General features: G+C 47.3%; 1 protein-coding gene across 1 annotated transcript in view; it reads left to right on the forward strand.

Annotated features, from left to right (window-relative positions):
* The window catches only part of otog (otogelin), a 69,661-nt gene that overhangs the window by 22,603 nt on the left and 26,056 nt on the right, over positions 1-21,002 (forward strand). Inside the window, exons 16-31 of the mRNA XM_078284454.1 lie at positions 603-643; positions 2,121-2,245; positions 3,920-4,132; positions 5,099-5,264; positions 6,303-6,377; positions 6,583-6,623; positions 7,359-7,524; positions 13,650-13,757; positions 14,493-14,631; positions 15,250-15,384; positions 15,837-15,983; positions 16,340-16,459; positions 17,299-17,415; positions 18,293-18,449; positions 18,907-18,933; positions 19,042-19,209. Coding sequence (XP_078140580.1) covers positions 603-643; positions 2,121-2,245; positions 3,920-4,132; positions 5,099-5,264; positions 6,303-6,377; positions 6,583-6,623; positions 7,359-7,524; positions 13,650-13,757; positions 14,493-14,631; positions 15,250-15,384; positions 15,837-15,983; positions 16,340-16,459; positions 17,299-17,415; positions 18,293-18,449; positions 18,907-18,933; positions 19,042-19,209 — 1,945 coding nt within the window. The remainder of the gene's footprint in view (positions 1-602; positions 644-2,120; positions 2,246-3,919; positions 4,133-5,098; positions 5,265-6,302; positions 6,378-6,582; positions 6,624-7,358; positions 7,525-13,649; positions 13,758-14,492; positions 14,632-15,249; positions 15,385-15,836; positions 15,984-16,339; positions 16,460-17,298; positions 17,416-18,292; positions 18,450-18,906; positions 18,934-19,041; positions 19,210-21,002) is intronic.

Here is a 21,002-nt window from a genome sequence, read left to right on the forward strand (position 1 = left end):
GAGAGAGCAGAGAGAGAGAGAGCAGAGAGAGCAGAGAGAGAGCAGAGAGAGAGCAGAGAGAGAGATCTCAGTGAGCAGCAGGAGGAACAATCCCAGGCATCAAACTCTCCCAGTGATTTGAAATGAAACAGAGTCAGGTGTCTGAGCAGCAGCTGTTCAGACACCTGACTCTCCACGGCTGATCTGAAGAGAAATGAGTGTTTGCAGGTTCTCCTCTCCTGCGTCTTGTGAATGAATCTGTTTAATGTGACTGAAATGACTCAAATATGGAAACCAGACCTCTGCAGCGTCACACAGATCTGATCTGAACTGAACTGATCTGAACTGAACTGAACTGGTCTGATCTGAACTGAACTGGTCTGATCTGAACTGAACTGATCTGAACTGAACTGAACTGGTCTGATCTGAACTGAACTGATCTGAACTGAACTGAACTGAACTGAACTGGTCTGATCTGAACTGAACTGATCTGAACTGAACTGAACTGGTCTGATCTGAACTGAACTGATCTGAACTGAACTGAACTGGTCTGATCTGAACTGAATGTGTACAGGAGCCGCTCCTGACAAACTGCTCCATGTGTGAACGTGTTGGCGGTTCAGCTGCTGAATCTGATCCGACTCCGCTTCACCTTTGGTTCCAGGTGATGTCACCACCTGTTGGAGGGTGACATCACCTGGCACCAAAGATCAGCCAATAGCAGATGGCCAGTTCAGTACCCTGCTTTTCACCATTAGATGTCAGGCTTCACCACAAATTTGGGTTTGGGGTTTAGTTACTCTTTAAACCAGTAAATTGTTAAACTAGTGAACTTGTTAAACTAGTAAACTTGTTAAACTAGTGAACTGTTAAACTAGTGAACTGTTAAACTAGTAAACTTGTTAAACTAGTGAACTGTTAAACTAGTGAACTGTTAAACTAGTGAACTTGTTAAACTAGTGAACTGTTAAACTAGTAAAATTGTTAAACTAGTAAACTTGTTAAACTAGTGAACTGTTAAACTAGTGAACTGTTAAACTAGTAAACTTGTTAGACTAGTGAACTGTTAAACTAGTGAACTTGTTAAACTAGTGAACTTGTTAAACTAGTAAACTTGTTAAACTAGTAAACTTGCTACCTGCCTCTTCACTTGTCATTGTGGGTCATGTGACCTTCAGCAGGAGAAAGATCTGTCAAAGTGAGACTGGTAACTGACACTTCTCTACAGGTGTGATTAGCTAGTTGCCTTTATGCACGGTCCTTTGTGAGGTTTGTCCTTTGGAGCCTCCGTAGTCCAGCAGCTTGCTGTGGTTCATTTACAAATGTGTTGCGGGTTCTGTCGCCCTCTAGTGGTCAGGAGGAAGTGTGCAGCTTTAAAGGATAAGTTGGTTGATTTTGTTCCTCTATATAATTCCTCTCTTCATCCCTGTAGTTGTTGGACCCACAGACAGTATTGTCTGTAGCTGTTGGACCCACAGACAGTATTGTCTGTAGTTGTTGGACCCACAGACAGTATTGTCTGTAGCTGTTGGACCCACAGACAGTATTGTCTGTAGTTGTTGGACCCACAGACAGTATTGTCTGTAGTTCTTGGACCCACAGACAGTATTGTCTGTAGTTGTTGGACCCACAGACAGTATTGTCTGTAGTTCTTGGACCCACAGACAGTATTGTCTGTAGTTCTTGGACCCACAGACAGTATTGGCCCTCTGTGGCTCCACAGGGAGCTGAGAGGAAACATGACTCAGTTCCTCCGTTACGCAACTTTCACTAATCAGGAAATCACAGAACTATTTATTTATTCTATAGAAACACGTCGGTCTCCGGATCGACTTCTCTGGAATATTCTGACAAACAGTTTGGACTCACAGCAAGAGGCAGCGGAGCTTCAACTGACAGCTGACTGGAGACAATACTGTCTGTGGGTCCAACAGCTACAGACAATACTGTCTGTGGGTCCAACAGCTACAGACAATACTGTCTGTGGGTCCAACAGCTACAGACAATACTGTCTGTGGGTCCACAGCTACAGACAATACTGTCTGTGGGTCCACAGCTACAGACAACACTGTCTGTGGGTCCACAGCTGCAGGAGGAGGAGAGGAGTTATATAGCTGTAATGTGTCTCTGTCTCTCTGCAGATCTCCATCAGGAATGATAGAAAGCACTCCGCAGCTGTTTGGAAACGGCTGGAGAGTCTCGTCCGCCTGTTCTCCGAGCCTCAGCCCGCCGCAGCTCGACCCGTGTGACACGCACCAGCAAGCCGGTGGGTTCGCTCCTCCTGTAGGTGTCGCTTCCTGCAGGTGTCACTTCCTGTAGGTGTCACTTCCTGTAGGTGTCACTTCCTGTAGGTGTCACTTCCTGTAGGTGTCGCTTCCTGTAGGTGTCGCTTCCTGTAGGTGTCACCTCCTATAGGTGTCACTTCCTGTAGGTGTCTTCCTGTAGGTGTCGCTTCCTGTAGGTGTCGCTTCCTGCAGGTGTCACTTCCTGTAGGTGTCACCTCCTATAGGTGTCGCTTCCTGTAGGTGTTGCTTCCTGTAGGTGTCACCTCCTATAGGTGTCGCTTCCTGTAGGTGTTACTTCCTGTAGGTGTCGCTTCCTGTAGGTGTCACCTCCTATAGGTGTCGCTTCCTGTAGGTGTTGCTTCCTGTAGGTGTCGCTTCCTGTAGGTGTCGCTTCCTGTAGGTGTCACCTCCTATAGGTGTCACTTCCTGTAGGTGTCTTCCTGTAGGTGTCGCTTCCTGTAGGTGTCACCTCCTATAGGTGTCACTTCCTGTAGGTGTCTTCCTGTAGGTGTCGCTTCCTGTAGGTGTCACCTCCTGCAGGTCACACCTCCTATAGGTGTCACTTCCTGTAGGTGTCACTTCCTGCAGGTGTCACCTCCTATAGGTGTCACTTCCTGTAGGTGTCGCTTCCTGTAGGTGTCGCTTCCTGTAGGTGTCACCTCCTATAGGTGTCACTTCCTGTAGGTGTCACTTCCTGTAGGTGTCACTTCCTGTAGGTGTCACTTCCTGCAGGTTCAGCAGCTCTTCTCCAGACTGAGCAGGAAGAGGTTCATGAACTTTGACATCACTGAAGTTGTTGATAGCTGATATTTTGTGCTGATATTCAATATCTTTAAATTTGAGCTCTGAAACATTCAGAGCATCATGGGACACTGATGAAACTTTTTTAGGGTTTTGGCACAAAAATCCTTCTTGAACAATTAAACACATAATTAAAATATCTAAAAAAGAAAATCAAATGTCCTGTCAGGTTTTCAGACAATTTTTCTGTATCTGTGGTCAAGAGGAATCTGCAACAGGATGATGATGATGATGATGATGATGATGATACCTCTCCTCTTTCCTCTCCTCTCCTCCTCTCATCTGCTCTCCTCTCCTCCTCTCCTCTCCTCTGCTCTCCTCTTATCTCCTCTCTCCTCTCCTCTCCTCTCCTCTCCTCTCTCTTCCTTTCCTCTCTCCTCTCCTCTTCTCTCCTCTTATCTCCTCTCTCCTCTCTCCTCTCCTCTGCTCTCCTCTCCTCCTCTCCTCTCCTCTGCTCTCCTCTCCTCTCTCCTCTCCTCTCTTCTCCTCCCCTCTGCTCTCCTCTCCTCTCTCCTCTCCTCTTCTCTCCTCTTATCTCCTCTCTCCTCTCCTCTCCTCTCCTCTCCTCTCCTCTCTCTTCCTTTCCTCCTCTCCTCCTCTCTCTTCCTTTCCTCCTCTCCTCCTCTCCTCCTCTTCTCTCCTCTCTCCTCTCCTCTTATCTCCTCTCCTCTCCTCTCCTCTCTCCTCCTCTCCTCCTCTCCTCTTCTCTCCTCTTATCTCCCCCTCTCCTCTCTCCTCTCCTCTTATCTCCTCTCTCCTCTCCTCTCTCTTCCTTTCCTCCTCTCCTCCTCTCCTCCTCTTCTCTCCTCTCTCCTCTCCTCCTCTCCTCCTCTCCTCCTCTCTTCTCTCCTCAGCGTCCTACGCCACAGAGATGTGTGACCTGCTGAACCAGGATCTGTTCTCCTCCTGTCATGAGTACCTGAGCCCGTCAGTGTTCCAGCAGCAGTGTCGTTCGGACACCTGTAAGTGCGGGACGCCCTGCCTCTGCTCCGCCCTCGCTCACTACGCCCGCCGCTGCCGCAAGTACTCCGTCATCATCGAGTTTCGCCTGCAGGTCCCGGACTGCGGTGAGTCTCCATCATGTTACCCTGTCTGTTTCCTTCAGGACAGAAGCTGGCGGACCCGCTCATTAGCATATCAATGGAAAACTTAATCTATATCGTGTGAATATTGTGCTTTACTGTAGCAAGTTAACAAGTTAGCAGCTAAAATATTTTAGGCTAACGTTACACACCAGGAAGAACAACAGTCTCCAGCTTTTTGAATGTGATTGGTTCTCGCTCCACAGCCTCTCGCTCCTCCTTTGTATAAATGAGGACCACATATCCCATCATGCTGTGCGCACACAATAATTCACTTCTCACACAGTGAATGGAGGCGAACTGTTTGCCTTGTGATACTGTGACTGAAGTTCATTCACTTCAAATGACAGAACTGTCTCATTGCATCATTCCAAGATGAAGATGTTTTTTCTATTCATTCAGTGATAATACATGTTTAAGATAAACAAATGTTTTTCCTAATTCTTTATAAGCGCTTTGTTAAGTTTTTATAATGAAAATGTTTCAACTCTCTGCTGTAACACTGCGATCGATAACCAAGTCGATCAGTTTCATCTCAATGGGTTTGATCCACAGGATCCTGATATTAAATTCAGAAACACATCACAGATTAAATGTGATCGTGTCGTTAGAGATCAAAGAATCTGGTAGAGAAAACAAACTGTCCTTCAGAATAATGTTGCAGGAATCTGAATGTTTAGATGAGGGTTAGGGTCAGCTTGTTGTGTGAAGGTAACTGAAGTAACTGAAGTAAACTGAAGTAACTGAAGTAACTGAAGTAAACTGAAGTAACTGAAGTAACTGAAGTAAACTGAAGTAACTGAAGTAACTGAATTAAACTGAAGTAACTGAAGTAACTGAAGTAACTGAAGGTAACTGAAGTAACTGAAATAACTGAAGTAACTGAAGTAACTGAAGTAACTGAAGTAACTGCTCAGCCTGCTGTAGTGAACGGTGCCCCCTGTCCCGCAGCGCTGCAGTGTCCCGACACCATGCAGTACGGGAGCTGCGTGTCGTCCTGCCAGCGCCGCTGCTCCGCCCTGTCCGTCCCGCAGCGCTGCGGGACGGAGTGCGAGGAGGGGTGCGTGTGTCCGCCCGGCTCCTTCTACAACCACAGAACGCACACCTGCGTGGCCAGGTGAGCCGGCGGGAGCGGGGTCATGTCATGAGAAATGATATTTGATGGAAATGTCTGCAGATACAGAGCGTTTCATTGTTCCAGGGAACCCTGTGGCACACAAAGAGCATCTTTCACTGAGTCAGAGGAGTCAGAGGAGTCTGAGCAGCAGGCTGGGCGGCCTCAGCTGCCGCCTGCTGCTGCTGTGAACTGCATTAAACGGCTAACTGGCTAGCGGCGCGCCGCTGGCTAGAGTTGCTGCACCAAACAAGTCTTGTCAAAGTGATATTTGTATCTGCTCTGAAGTTTAGGTCAGCCTTTAAGTGGAAAGCCTTGTATCTTTCCCGCAGACATTATAGAGCCAGCGGACCTCAGTAATTGCGCTCTCTCTTTCAGCTCGCTCTGCCCTAGAAGACATGCAGCTTAATTCCTCTTAAATGTCCCCAGGTTTTTACATCCTAGTGCAGCGCGGTGCCTTACTTACCATGGACTAGAGTTACATCAAGGAATTCACCGTGAAACCCCCCTTTCATTCCCAGTCGAGCCGGGGACGACACAGATATCTGATAACCAGTGAGAAAGAATTTGTAGTACAGAGGCCGATGTGTGGCGCTGGCCTATATGTTACAAAGGCTTTCAGCCTCCAGTAAACAAGTTTACCACGACTTGGCTTCACAGACGAATCAGAAAAGAAAAAACTCACAGGGAGAAGTTTGTCTAAACAGCTGAAATAAATCAGCAAGAGTTTTGGATGTAGATTCTACATCCAGTACAGGAGAAGCTTTGCTCATATTTATTGTATATATACAGTGTGTGTGTGTGTGTGTGTGTGTGTGTGAGTGTGTGTGTTCATAGAGAGAAAGAGGGAAACACTGTGTTGTGTTTCTGAGGGTGTGTGTGTGTGTTTAATAGAGAGAGACCGGAGTATTTGCCCTAAAAGCAGGTAATGCCATCAGTGATCTGAGTTGGTAAACACACCGTCACCTTGTGTGTGTGTGTGTGTGTGTGTGTGTGTGTGTGTGCGTGTGTGTGTGTGTGTGTGTGTGTGTGTGTTTCCAGGAGCGAGTGTCCCTGCAGTTTCCTCGGGGCAGATTATGACCCGGGTGATGTCATCATGACGTCAGCAGGAGTTCAGTAAGTTCTGACATCACATCCTGTTTTCACCTCCAACAGATTTAAACAGAACCAACAGATCCCAAATTAACCTCCAGTAGATCCCAGGGATCCCTGTGTTTAGCCTCCAACAGATCCTGGATTTAACCAGATCCTTGTTCTGAGCCAGCAGAACCAGATCCAGCAGGTTTCTGTGCTGATCTCCATGTGACTCTGTTCCCTGCAGGATCTGTCAGAACGGGAAGCTGGTCTCCCAGACCCACACCGGTGAGTTTGAAACTTTCTCAGTCCAGTCCTGTTTTCTCTTGAGCTGATACTCAGCAGGCCGGTGCTTTGGTTTCATATGTCGGGTCACAGCAACTTATATTTCCCTGCAGGTGAATATATTTTATAATAATTCTAACATTTATTTATACAGCGCTGCTACAAAGTGACAAAGAGCTTGACATTTTGATTTGATTTGAAAAAGCTACAGCTGAATGATGAACACAGACTGCGAGTCAGAGGACTGGAGACAGTCTCCATCTTGTTTCTGCTGCTCTTCCCACGGATCACCTGTCAATCAAACAGTGTGGGCGGAGCTTGGGTTTCCTGTTGCTGCAGTTTGAGTTTCTCTTCTCTGTCTGTTCAGTCATGGTGGCTATCGCTGCTCATGCTAACTACCCAGTTCTTCTTCTGCTGTTTATTCCAAACAAACTGGAAACGTAAAACGCATCACTTCCTGTGACTCCGGCTGTTTAGAACAGACAGAGGAGATTTATGAAGTGATACAGGCTGGATCACTGCTGAGTTAGAGAGAGAGAGGAGAACTGACATTTATTAATCAAAATGTCACACAGTATTACTACAAGAACTGATTTTCAAAAGCAGGATAGCAAAGTGTTGATTGAGGCGAAGCAGCAACAGGTTTCCTCACAGTCTGGATGGAACCTGGTTCAGTTTCCCTCTTCAGGATCGGTGTGGATTTTGTCTTCAAACTGAATTCTTCTTCTCCTCCTGCAGACACGTTGTGTCCGGCGGGCCAGCTGTACCTGAACTGCTCAGAGGGGGAGGACGGGGTCCTGCTGGACAGGGGCGTGGCCTGCGAGCAGACCTGCGAGTCCCACCTGCTCAACCTCACCTGCTCCGCTCACGAGCCCTGTGTGGCCGGATGCTCCTGTCCTGCTGGGTGAGTCCAGGTTTACACACACTTTACTTTGCTTTAGTTTAGCTGTGAACAGATCAGTTTACCAGTGAGGAACTCTTTCTTTGCTCCTGCTGATAACACAGAACTGTAGACAGTAACACTGCTGAATACTGGGCAAGAGACGCCATGTTGCCAGAATCCAATCACATTCATCTTTCATTTGACTGTGAAATCTTTAATATTGCACTTGAGCAGCATGCTTTGGGGTGAACTTTGATCAGTAAAGGTTTAGGTTTAGTTTATTTGTGTAAAAGATAAAAACGGTGGAAAAGAAGAGAAGAGAAGTGATACAAACTGCAGGTGAGACGGAGAAAAGAAATCAAAAGCCAGATGAAAACTCAACAAGGAGACAGATACATAAAACCATGAATAAGTCAGAATAATAAAATCAATCACTGAACATCTGCATTAGCTGGCGTGCCTGCACTGCTTGCAGATGAATCTGATTGGTTGAAAATGATTCATCGTTGTAGAGTCGTACCATCGAGCCTCAGTCTGAGTCTTCCTCTCTGCTGGTCTGTCTTAAAACAAATCTTAAAAGAAAATGATTTATTGTTGTCTCTGCATTCAAAAAATCGCTCTGAGATCAAACCAAAACTATAGTTATATTTTTGGATGATTTTATAGTTATCGTTGTCGTGGAAACACAGTCAGTCTGTTCACTCAGAGCGGTTATAGTTATAGTTGTGTTTATAGTCTTTCTGCATGTGAATGGGTCACACCAGTTACTGTGCCACTGAACCCCCAGACGCACAAGGTCCACCAGTAGAAACCAGTAGAAGACTGTGTTGTACTGGGCAGCTCCCAGTAGAAACCAGTACAGACTGTGGTCATACTGGGCAGCTCCCAGTATACTGTGTGTCAGTGTGTGAGTGCAGCAGGCTGGTGGGACAGAGCAGAGCTTCCTCCTGGTAAATAAAGGTCAGCGGAGCGTAGGCAGAGAGAAACCTGAGGCTGGGAGTCGTGTCACTGAAGCTGAGCTCAGCCGCAGGAATAATCCTCCGACCTTCCTCCCGCCGCGACGGGGCGGCGGGCCGGGGGAACCGAAAAATCCCCCTGGTGACGCCGCGGGGGGGAATCTTCCGTTTGGCTCGACTCCTCCTGACTGTTACCGAAGAGTCTGCAGGATCCTCTCAGGCTGCGGGGGCTCACAGTGAACTCAGTAAGTCTACTCACAGATTCCCAGCAGCAGCTCCCGTGCGTCAGATCGATCTGCGGAGATGTTTTGTCGACGATGCGTCCAGGAGACACATGTCCTCGCAGCTCGCCACCGCTGGACCGACGTTACGGAGCAGATTACTGTCATCTGATCCCTGTAATCCCTCTGCTGCGGGCTGAAGGAGGTTAAGTGGTTTCATTCTGCGACATAAACCAGGAGTCATCCTGACTACAATATCACCCAGCAGGGTTAGCACAACACATCCTAGCTTATGACACCTTTGCAGGTCTTTACACAGATTATATTACTGTGACTCACAGGTCGCCTCCGGCCTGACAACACAGCTCTGTGCTTTATGGTTTTCAGGCACGGCATCATCACTGATACACAGGTTTGGTATTATAATAAATTAAAGTAATAACCTTTATATATCACTTATCTAAAAGCACAGTTTACAAAGTGCTTTACCTGAATGATATGACACAGAAAAAAGGAGATCAGAATTGAGAAACATTCAAAAATAAAAACATGAGAAACAACAGAAGATTATAAAGTGGCAAATCAAAACAACTCAAACAAACACAAAGTCCACAAGATAAATGAAGCGTGAGTCTGATCCAGATGAGTCCCAGTCTGCGGTTCATCTGACATCATGATCCCTGACACAGAGGAAGGTATTTGGTGTTTGGACGCCTCGTTCTGATTGGACGCTCCCGGCTCCGCCTGCTTCCACCGCTGATTCACCGATTCCCGTTAAGCAGCGCGACCTTTACAGTGACGGGAACCCTACACACTCGAGCATCATGGGAACTAAATCTGGCCCAGAAAAGCCTGTCATGAGTGTTTAATAACTCCCTGCAACTTGATAGTTTGGCAGCTAATTTTGTGGTAAATATGGACACAAAGAGGCTTTATCCTGCTGCTGATGTCTGTATTGATAAGTGGAGCGACCTGCTGCGTGACGTCATGCCTCGAGTCACGCCAGGTCACATTATTTACTGTTTACTGTGTTAAGTGTTTCTGAGAAACTACTTTGTCACAAAGTCTCTAAGAACATAAACACATGTAACAAAATACATGTGAAAGTGTTAGCGTGTTAGCGTTAGTTAGGTGTGTGCCAGCTGTGAGCGTCTTGGCAAATAATAATAATGCTAATAATAATAACTTTATTTGTATAGTACTTTGCATACAAATGATGTACTAAAATCAAATCAACAGTAATAACTAGTACAACTCAGCTAACGTTACTGCTAACATGCACTTAGCAAGGCCTGCTACGCTAACGCTACATCCTCAAAACGTTTTAAACCCTCTGACAGTGAAGAAGTCCAACAGACAAAATGCAAAACCTAAACCAAACCGTCTGATGTTGTGAAACGTCGCGACTCTTCAGCAAACCAGGGAGCTGAAATGAATCTTCTGCTAGAAGCCAAACACTTCAACAAGACATCTGAGTTGTGGAGAAATTAGAATAAAATACCAAGACGTACATTTCTAACAGGTTACCCCCATTGATGTTCAGTGCACATCATGTTTTTCAGAGGACCTTCAGTACTTTGTCCTCGCCGGCTCTCTGAACACTCAGCAGTTTAGTCACTGACTTTGTTTTTGACGACAACATTATATAACGATGCTGATAAACTCAATTTGAAATCTAAAATTCATTTTTAATTCTTTCATTTCAAAGCTTGACTGCTGTCTGACCTGCAGCAGTAACAGTCAGATCTTCCATTTGGTTTTCTGCTACACCAGACAACAGATGTGAAGCAGCAGCATCTGTCATATTAATGATTCTCTTAGATGACTATCGTGAAAAAGGAAAAAAATCCACCAGAAAGCAAAGTCAACTGCGAGGTATTCATCTGCAGCAGGACTTAAAACCCCTAATGGGGAATAATTAGCGGAGGTGCTGACAGCAGCATCCATTGTGTTTTCATCCACAATGGCACACTTTGTTTATGATCAAAATGTCGACCATTCATGCATTCCTCATTTTGTGACAATTAGCCTAACGAGTCCTGTGAACTCGTATGAACCTGGACTTCAGGTGCGGCGGAAGCTCACACAGCAGCGGGCCGCAGCTAGCGCTAGCTTAGCTGCTGCTGCAGTAGAAACAGCAGTAATGAATACAATGTAAAACAAACGGCCGCTGAATGAGCTAGCTTGTCGGCGGCACACGCTCCAGCATGCCGAAGGTCTAGCTTTCACTGAGCTGGACGGGCCGAGCGCCGCTGCAGCCAGACGGCAGATCGCCTCTTTACTTCACAAAGCAACGTATTGAAAGACTGCAGGACTCACAGCTGAAGCCCAGTCTACCTCCTTTGAAGGATTAAATCAGGCCAACCTGGAACCAACTGCAGTAAACATTCACATGAATTCGAGGCGTTTGGTCGGTGAAACGACCAAATGTTGAGTTAGCTTACAGGTTAGGTCAATGTGTATTTGTAGAAAATAAAGATATTTTGATTAAGTATATATTTGAATACAGAAATTTACATATTAAAGTTTCTTGTTGGCTAATCACTCTCATTTATACTGACTAAATGAATTGATGCGTCATCCTGTTTATTTTAGCGTTATCTAAACTGTGCCAGACTCTGCCAGCCGATCACAGAGAGACGCTTCTGTCTCAGCATCACATCCCTCCAGCTCCTCCTCTCTTCCCTCTGGAGAGCGAAGGCATCAGACGCTCATTCAGCTGCTGTTTTCTCTCTCACTTTATGCTGTAAATTGCTGCTTTTCTTATTGATGCCATAAAGACTCAGATGTCTGCTGTGAAAGACATCAGTCAGACCAACTGCTATCGCTGATAATGTTAATGGTGATATCATCATTATCTGCATCTCTCTTTCTCTTTTGAACACACACACACACACACACACACACACACACTCACACGCACACACACACACACACACACACACTCACACAACTCATGACTACACTCTAGCTTAACTTATTTGCTGTAATTGTCATTTATGCATTTGTTGTTGTTGTACTTCTTCTGTAACTGATGTTAAAGGATAGGTTCAGTGATACGAGTCTCTTCCTCCTGTAGCTGTTGGACCCACAGACAGTATTGTCTCCAGTCAGCTGTCACAGACAATACTGTCTGTGGGCCCAACAACTACAGACAATACTGTCTGTGGGCCCAACAACTACAGGAGGAAGAGAGGAGTTATATAGAGGAACTAAATCTATGAACTGATCCTTTAACATCAGTTATGGAAGAAGCGGAGGAGAATAAGGTGTAGCATTAAATTCAAGAACAAAATGCACTGACAGGAAGAACCTTTGCCTTGCTGCGACGCCTCGCTGCTGGCCGCTCCTGGCGGCCGGACGCTTCTCGCTCACCGGACCGTCTGGCTCACCATGAGACGCATTTGCATCTTCCTCAGTCACATTTACATTGTCTGATAGAATTAAATGAAGAATGAGAGTCATGTTTATGAGGATTTATTCATAATGTTCACGTAGGTCAAGAGAATGAATTATTTTGGATTCTTTGATCAGAGTAATTGATACAGCGGCTTGGCGGGCGGATAAAGGAAGCTGTTAACACCGTTTTATCTGGGGTGTAACTCTACTCAGATGAACCTGAGGTTTGTGGCGGGACCATTCAGTGTGTCACTTCATTGTCCGCTCCCTCGCCAGTGGATATAGCTCAACCCTGGATATTACAAGATACTTATCAGCTCCGTCTAGCAGCGTGGAAAGCAAATGGAGGGATCCAGACAAAGACTGTTTCTCTCTGTATCTCTGAGAATCCTAATTGTCTGGTTTTCTCATGTAGCTAACGAGTGTTACCGCTTTTCATCCGCGGTCGCCCACCCCGAGCCTCTCTCTCGTTCCCTGGCATCGCTCCGGAGGTTTGGCTCTCCCTCTGTCGCTGCCTTGGCAGACGACAGTCTGCATATCTGGGTTAGGGACGAACCCCCAAGCTGCGGCCAATCTGTCTCCTGTTAGCCCGCAGTTCAGTTAGTGATCATAGTTCAAAACTAGATCACAATGGGTTCTGAAGCTGTTTCTTGGACTAACTGTTGAGTGATCGAGGGTTTGATTGTGATCAAGGACAGAAGCAGCTGTGTTCTCCCTCTGGACGGTTCATCTCAGATCTTAAGGTGCCGTCACTTTTCTTTGGTCCGAACCGTCGGGAAAAGTTTTGAGCCAGGGCTTGTAAACAAAAGTCACATGACTCACAACTAGCTTGTTTATTGGACAGAGTTTTGGTAACCTGTCATCCTGCCAGATTTGGCGAGGGGGGGGGGGTTGCATGACGTCCGATTTCAGTCTCTGTAACTTTAGCTAAGCATGGTGTGCTCTTCTTCTGTGGTGTTCACACCAGTTCAGAACACATGAAGAAACAGCTGAATATGAGCATCAGCCCAGACTTCATTTTGTTCTGCTAGGCTTTCCGTCTCCTTCTACCCATAATCCCTTGTGTTTCGGGGCGGTTTCCTGTAGTTGGAGTGTCAGTTCTCTTGTTAGAGGACCGAGACTCTCACTGCCGTTATTTGGTGCCACCAGAGGTCAAAGATCATTGTTCACCTGGACAAACCAACCAACTGAAGGAGGAGAAGAAACCGATCAGAACATTAGGTGTGAACTCAGCCTTATGAAGTTTGTCTGACGGTCTTATCCAGAGCGACTTACAGTGAGTGACTGGGTAGGGGTCGGGTGTCTTGCTCAAGGATGCTTGGGCAGGGCATGCTGGGTATTTTGGGGATTGAATCTGTGAACCTTTGGTTACAGGATAGTTTCTCAAAACCACCAGGCCACTTTGCCTCCTGCAAGATTAAGGAGGAAGCAGGATGTGAAGCAGAATACTTCTGCATCACAACAATCTGTTGATCTCTCTGAGCCAAACTCTGTCTTCTATGTGCTGTAGAATTGTTTGCTTTCAGACCTAAATATTGTTTTAATGTTAAATAAATCTGTTTGCTCCCAGCTTGCTGAAACATGGCGACGAGTGCTTTGAACCTGCCGCCTGCCCGTGTCTGTGGAAGGGGAAGGAGTATTATCCTGGGGACCGGGTGTCCAACCCCTGCCACCAGTGGTACGTTTGGATCCAGATGGAAAGATCACATCAAGCTTCTGCTAAATGGAAATTATTCACTGTTTATTAAAATAGCAAGTCTGGTGTTTCCACATGATGATGTTATTTTATGCTTTAACTTTTCTCCCTTCAGTCAGCCTTATTAGATCTTTATTAGCGACGTTACGCTGACGTAATTTGTCTTCCATTTTTACGCGGCGGACAAATTTGTATGACCTTCACCAAGCATCCGCCGACAATATCTGGCAGAATTAAGACAAATCTCCAACAACGTCGCTAATTTTTCTTGGTCAGATTTTGCTTGAAGTGATGAGTCCTGAGATTGTCACAGCAGTGAAAGTGGCCACCTGATATCCATAATTCTCTGTTGTCACGGGGCAGAATGCGGCCTGGAAAACAGACCGGGCCTTGTGCGACTCTTTCATTCCCTCGGCTTCAGACTCTCATCTCTGCTGAAAGGAAACACTCTCCCAGTGATCTCAGTCATTCTCCTCCTCCATTCTCCCATCCTTCCATTTCTTCTTCCAGCGGTAGCCGGGGAAGAAGACGTAGATGACAGCCTAATAGCGCAATGAGCGGTGATTCAACATTTGGCAATTCACCGGCCGCTTTTCTGCCCGCAGTAAACCGGCTCCCGACAAAAGGAGGCCATTAGATGTGAAAAAAATGTCCTTGCATTAAGTGGGAACAAGTTGCTGCTGAATCCCGCTGGCTGAAGCTGTGCTGTCTTTGTAGTGTCTGCCAACACGGGACGTTCCAGTGCGTGTTCCGGCCGTGTCCGTCCGTCTGCACGGCCTACGGAGACCGCCACTACCGGACGTTCGACGGTCTGCTGTTCGACTACGTCGGGGCATGTAAAGTCTATCTGATAAAGGTATTAAACACCCTGCACCTATGGTCACGTTTCTTACATTTACACTCACATTTACATGTAAGGCATTTAGCTGAAGCTCATCCAAACTTACGAGTGCAGCAGTAGAAGCAAGGAGGTCAAGGGTCAGAGCCAATGTGTCCAGACAATAGAAGGAACAAGTTTTGTTTCTAGAATTATGTAGAATCATGTATGCAAGAGAAGTGATAAATGACGAAATAAGACCAAAGGAGAAAATGCAGACATACCAGACATTTTCAGAGGGAAAATGGCGGATGGGAAGGTGAAGAGACAAAGTTTCAACAGGAAACTGGTTTGATTAAGGCAGTGGAAGAAGCAATAAAGTACTGCTTTTGCCTCAAGAGGAATTATTGGGGGAAAAAGTGTTGGTTTCCTGTCAGCTGTCTGCTGGCTCGTTGGCTGAGAGTTCATGAAATAACTCAACACATAACACAACTCAGAAAGGTTCAAAAGTCAAAGAATATATCTTAGACTGCAAGGTTAGCGGATGCTGAATTATGAAAGCATGAAAGGGGAAGGTACGAGAGGCTTTTGACATCCAGGCCTGGACTGTTGTTCGTGGTTCTTAGTGTTCAGAGTTGTGGTTCCCTGTCCCAGCAGAGCAGCGCCGATGTGATGCTCAGTGTGACGGCCGAGAACGTCGACTGCTTCGACAGCGGAGTCATCTGCAGGAAATCCCTGCTGATCAACATCAACAGATCCTTCATCGTGTTCGACGACGACAGCGGGAAGCCGGTAAGAGTCTTCTTCACCCCTGTAGTCTCGCTAAAGAATGGATATCTGTTATTGGTAGCAGATTATCAGCACAGTCTCATAACATTTTGTGAAATGAGCACAAACTCTGAATTTTAAGACATTGTGCTCATTTCACGAAATGTCAGTCCCTTGGAGACAAAGCTCCACAGTATAGAGGACTGAACACGACACAGGGGATCATGTGACCTCTGTTCCACACTGGCTGCTGCTCAGTTTTGACTTTTACTTTTAAGGCTCCATCAGATCTGACTCTAGTTTACATCTTGGATCTGTTAGCGCCTTATTTCCCAGGATGCAGCAGGCCCAAACTCTGGGCTGAAGGCCGGAGGGGACCAGGCCTCCGTAGTCCTGAGGCGTCACTCATATTTATTAAATCACTTGTTAAGAATATTTCAGTGTTTCTGTAACGCGGAGCTGCTGTCGCCCTGCAGAACCCGTCCAGTGTGATCGACCGGAGGCAGAGCATGTTCATCTGGCCGGCCGGATACTTCACTGTGGTTCACTTCCCCGAGGAAGACGTGACGGTCCTCTGGGACCGCAAGACCACCGTCCACGTCCAGGTCGGACCCCGCTGGCAGGTAGGAGAGGCCGGCGGCTCGCTGCTGTTTCCTCAGAGCGAAGTGTGAGAAGCTGCGCTGTATTTTAGCATTTAGCTGATGCTCTAATCTGGAGTGATTTATAATGAACGCAAGTCTAGAATAAGTTTGAAGACCATTACAGGCGTTACAGTTAAAGTTGCTTTGTCTCATTTTAACCATCAGTATATAATTGTCAGATTAACAGTGTTACCTTGTTATAACTGTAAACCAGTGAGAGCCTGGTGGAGTCGATTGCTCTCCTCTCTCTCACTCCGGTAGTATTGTTAGTTAGAAGAGGAAAATATGTGGAAAATATGTGATCTGGTTGATGATGTTACTGATGTGCGGGTGTTCAGGGAAAGCTGAGCGGACTGTGTGGGAACTTCGACCTGAAGACGGTGAATGAGATGCGGACGCCAGACAACATCGACTCCCCGACGCCTCAGGAGTTTGGAAACAGCTGGACGGCAGCAGAGGCAAGTTCTGCCCCGCAGGAACGCTGCAGAACAACGTCTGAATACACAACAAGCAGCTAGAACCAGAACAAGCTGAGTCAGCTTGTTGTGGTGTGGCTGTAGATCCATTCAGTAACGTTCTCAGTAAAAGTGAATAGTGTGATAAGGTGGATTTGGTTACTGTGACACAGTAAACTGTCTTGTCTTTAGCCCTAGTCTCTACTCCAAAACACTCGAAAGGATTTATGAAGGAGGCAAAATGATAATGAGCGAACCTTTGTGACGCCACAAAGTTACGGAAGTCCAAACGGCTCGTTTAGAGGCTCGCTTTTCTAATATGGATTGTGTGGATTTAGTTTTGATGCTTTCACCATGTTTAGATACACATCCAACTCCTTTATCATCACAGAGGAGAGGGAGTCCTGCTTTACACCAGATGGACCTTTAAATTTCAGTGAACGTTTTTCTTATTTAACTGACCATTACCTTAACCCAAACCTTAACCAAGTTGTTTTAGTTCCTAAACTGAACCAGAATCCAGTTTGTGGTGGAGGAACGTCATTTTCACATAATTCATGTCCACAACATAAACTCATCTCGTGTGTGTGTGTGTGTGTGTGTTCTGTGCAAAGCTGTGTTACTGATAACACTGGGAAATGTTGAGTTTACCAAATACTGCAGTATCCTCCAGAAAGACTCAGATGACAAACTTAGCGTTGTCCAGTCAGTGTGAAGAAACAGCATTTCTTAATACTGACACCTGAAGCCTGGAATCAGAGATCTCTAATCAGTACACACTCCTAAAGAGTAGTAATCCAACCAAACTGTGTGTGTGTGTGTGTGTGTGTGTGTGTGTGCAGTGTGTGAACAGCCCGGACATCAGACACCCCTGCAGCCTCAGCCCGCTCAGAGAGCCCTTTGCGAAGCGGCAGTGTGGCGTTCTGCTCGGCGAGGTTTTCCAGGCCTGCCACCCGGTGGTGAGTACCGGGACGACGCCTGACGCTCAGCCAATCACAGGGCTGCTGCCGGTCACATGGGCTGCCACTCACCCCTCACTGCTCTGTGGAAAGAAAGGGTCCAAAACAAAACTGGGATAAATTCACTTTGAAAATGACTTGTATTGGTCAACAAAAGATTCTCTGAACACATATAGAGATGTCTTTATAAAAAATGTTAATGAATTGGAAAAATCACTTTCTGAATTGGTTGACTGACTCTCTTGATTTGTGTGTTTATGGATTTATATGAACATCCATCATATATTTTTGAATATTGTTCTAAATACTTTATTTATAAATATATAAATACCTTCTGATCCCATAAGTTCACTGGTATAAGAAGTGAAATCAGCAGTTCTCCTTCTCCTGGCCCTGAGGCGGGTGTGAGTGTGCAGAACCGATGGTGTGTGTGTGTTGTACCTGCAGTGTGTGTGTGTGTTGTATCAGCAGTGTGTGTGTGTGTAGTACCTGCAGTGTGTGTGTGTGCAGTACCTGCAGTGTGTTGTGTGTGTAGTACTTGCAGTGTGTGTGTGTGTAGTACCAGCAGTGTGTGTGTGTGTTGTATCAGCAGTGTGTGTGTGTGTAGTACCTGCAGTGTGTGTGTGTGTAGTACCTGCAGTGTGTTGTGTGTGTTTAGTACCTTTAGTGTGTGTGTGTGTAGTACCAGCTGTGTGTGTGTGTGTAGTACCTGCAGTGTGTGTGTGTGTAGTACCTGCAGTGTGTGTGTGTGTAGTACCTGCAGTGTGTTGTGTGTGTAGTACCTGCAGTGTGTGTGTGTGTAGTACCTGCAGTGTGTGTGTGTGTAGTACCTGCAGTGTGTGTGTGCGTAGTACCAGCTGTGTGTGTGTGTGTTCAGGTGGATGTCACCTGGTTCTACATGAACTGCCTGGCGGACACGTGCGGCTGCAGTCGGGGCGGAGACTGCGAGTGTTTCTGCAGCAGCGTGGCGGCGTACGCCCAGCGCTGCTGCCACCAGGGCGTTCCCGTCGACTGGCGCTCGCCCTCCATGTGCCGTAAGCCCCGCCCACTTCACTCAGAGATTAGAAGCCTCCTTAAAATCACTTTTTAAATGATTTCATTTGGCCCTACCTAAAACAGCTGGAGCAGTGAAACTGAGAGAAACATCCTCAGTGACTAGTATAGATATATATATATATATATATATATATATATATATATAAGTACAGAAGCAGACTGTATCAACAGCATTTATGAGAATATTCTTTGTTGAGTGGAAATCTAAACTCTCATCATGAACTTTGAACTTTAAAACACAGTATTGTTCCACTGTATTGGTTTGTTGGTCTAACCCTAACTCAGCTTCTTGTCTTGTGTAACTTTGTGTCTTCAGTTTGTCTTGACTGTGAAACACTTTATAAGCTTTGTTTTAGAAAACTATTATAATCATCCGTATTATTAATATTGCTAAGTGTGTGTTTGTGTACTAACTGTGTTTCTCTCTCTCTGCAGCGTATGACTGTGAGTTCTACAACAAAGGTGCGTCCAGTCGCTTCTGTCTTCAGTCTGATGTTTTCCTGTCTTCACGCTGTGCGGCCACCAGGTGGCGCAGGGTGCTGCTGAGCTAACGCGGCGTCCCGTCTGCAGTTCTAGGTAAAGGCCCGTTCAGGCTGCTGACGTACCGGGACCGGGCGGTGCTGCTGGCGGCGGGCCGGTCCGGCGGCTCGGTGTTCCTGCAGCGGGGAGATCCCACCGGCTCCGCTGTCCTCTGCCAGTTCATGATGACGCCCGGCCTCAGCAGGACCCGCCCACACGGTGAGAAGGGACGGGTTTAACCAAGCCCCGCCCACACGGTGAGACAGGTCCCGCCCACAAGGTGAGACAGGTCCCGCCCACAAGGTGAGACAGGTCCCGCCCACAGGGTGAGACAGGTCCCGCCCACAAGGTGAGACAGGTCCCGCCCACAGGGCGAGACAGGTCCCTCCCATGTGAGACAGGTCCCGCCCACACTGTGAGACAGGCCCCGCCCACACGGTGAGACAGGTCCCGCCCATGTGAGACAGGTCCCGCCCACAGGGTGAGACAGGTCCCGCCCACAGGGTGAGACAGGTCCCGCCCACACAGTGAGACAGGTCCCACCCACAAGGTGAGACAGGTCCCGCCCACAGGGTGAGACGGGCCCCGCCCACACTGTGAGACAGGCCCCGCCCACAAGGTGAGACAGGTCCCACCCACAGGGTGAGACGGGCCCCGCCCACACTGTGAGACAGGCCCCGCCCACAAGGTGAGACAGGTCCCGCCCACAGGGTGAGACGGGCCCCGCCCACACTGTGAGACAGGCCCTGCCCACAAGGTGAGACAGGTCCCGCCCACAGGGTGAGACGGGCCCCGCCCACACAGTGAGACAGGTCCCACCCACAAGGTGAGACAGGTCCCACCCACAGGGTGAGACGGGCCCCGCCCACAGGGTGAGACGGGCCCTGCCCACACTGTGAGACAGGCCCCGCCCACACTGTGAGACAGGCCCCGCCCACACGGTGAGACGGGACAGGTCTAACCAGACAGCAGCTGATCTCACTGAACGATCCTGAGATCCCAATGTCAGTTTCCATTCAAATGAATGGGAAGAAAAAATGTGAACGCTACAAACTGGTCCAGCTGATCTGGTCTTGGTGAGATTATATTCTGCTTTTCAAATAAATAACTCCATGTTAAAATTAAGTGGAATATTGCTTTAAATCAGAGGAGAAAAATATACAAAAATAGAAATAAACATGATAATTAAGTTGTAAAGAAGAATTTTTTTTTTTCCTATCTCATAAATCATCTCATGGCCCCCTGGAGGGTCCCGGCCCCCAGGTTGAGAACCACTGTGCTAATACAAGATAGATGCAGGATCAGTGCATGAAAAGAGACTTCTTTGATGGTGTTTTTTCCGCTGCACATGCCTGGAGGTTCGCAGGTCCGGTTCCTCCTCACGTGTCGAGCAGCTAATCTGAGCATCAGAGCTTCAGACTGAACTCCGGCCAGCTTCTCCTCTTCCTCTGTTTCTCCTGTTCACACTCTGTTTGGAGCGATCTGTGTTTCCCAGTGAAAACACCGATGGAGGAGATGGACTCCCGTTGACTTTCGGTGGCAGACGGGTTCAAGGATCAGATTGCCAAATGCTAATATAGGAACCCGAGCCGCAGCCCGCGGCGGGCCGGTCGCCGAGCCAAGACTGTCCCGGCCGCCCCGTGTGGCGTTTCACACGCCTCTCGCTCTCCCTCTCTTCCCGCTTCCTCACATCAACTTCCTCTTTATTCTGCCGTCAGAAGTCAGAAGGAAAAGTCCGGTGACTCGCCGACAGACGCTGCAGGTTTGTGTTACGATATCTGAACCAGATTCCGCCGCTGAACCCGAGACAGGACCGCCTCCGGCACTAAAGCGGGACAGATGAAGCTGTCTGTCTGCTGCTGTCTGTTGCTGACCTGGAGTCAGAATTACAGCCAGTCTGGCTCTGGACCGGACGTGTGCCAAAAACAGTTGTTGTTGTTATCCAACATGCAGCCGGTCGGCCGTGGCAGCTCCTCAGCGCCAGAAATCCCATTCAGTTGTCATCGATCAGG

Source organism: Centroberyx gerrardi, chromosome 1 (assembly GCF_048128805.1).
Source record: "Centroberyx gerrardi isolate f3 chromosome 1, fCenGer3.hap1.cur.20231027, whole genome shotgun sequence".
In the NCBI taxonomy this organism is placed as follows: domain Eukaryota; kingdom Metazoa; phylum Chordata; class Actinopteri; order Beryciformes; family Berycidae; genus Centroberyx; species Centroberyx gerrardi.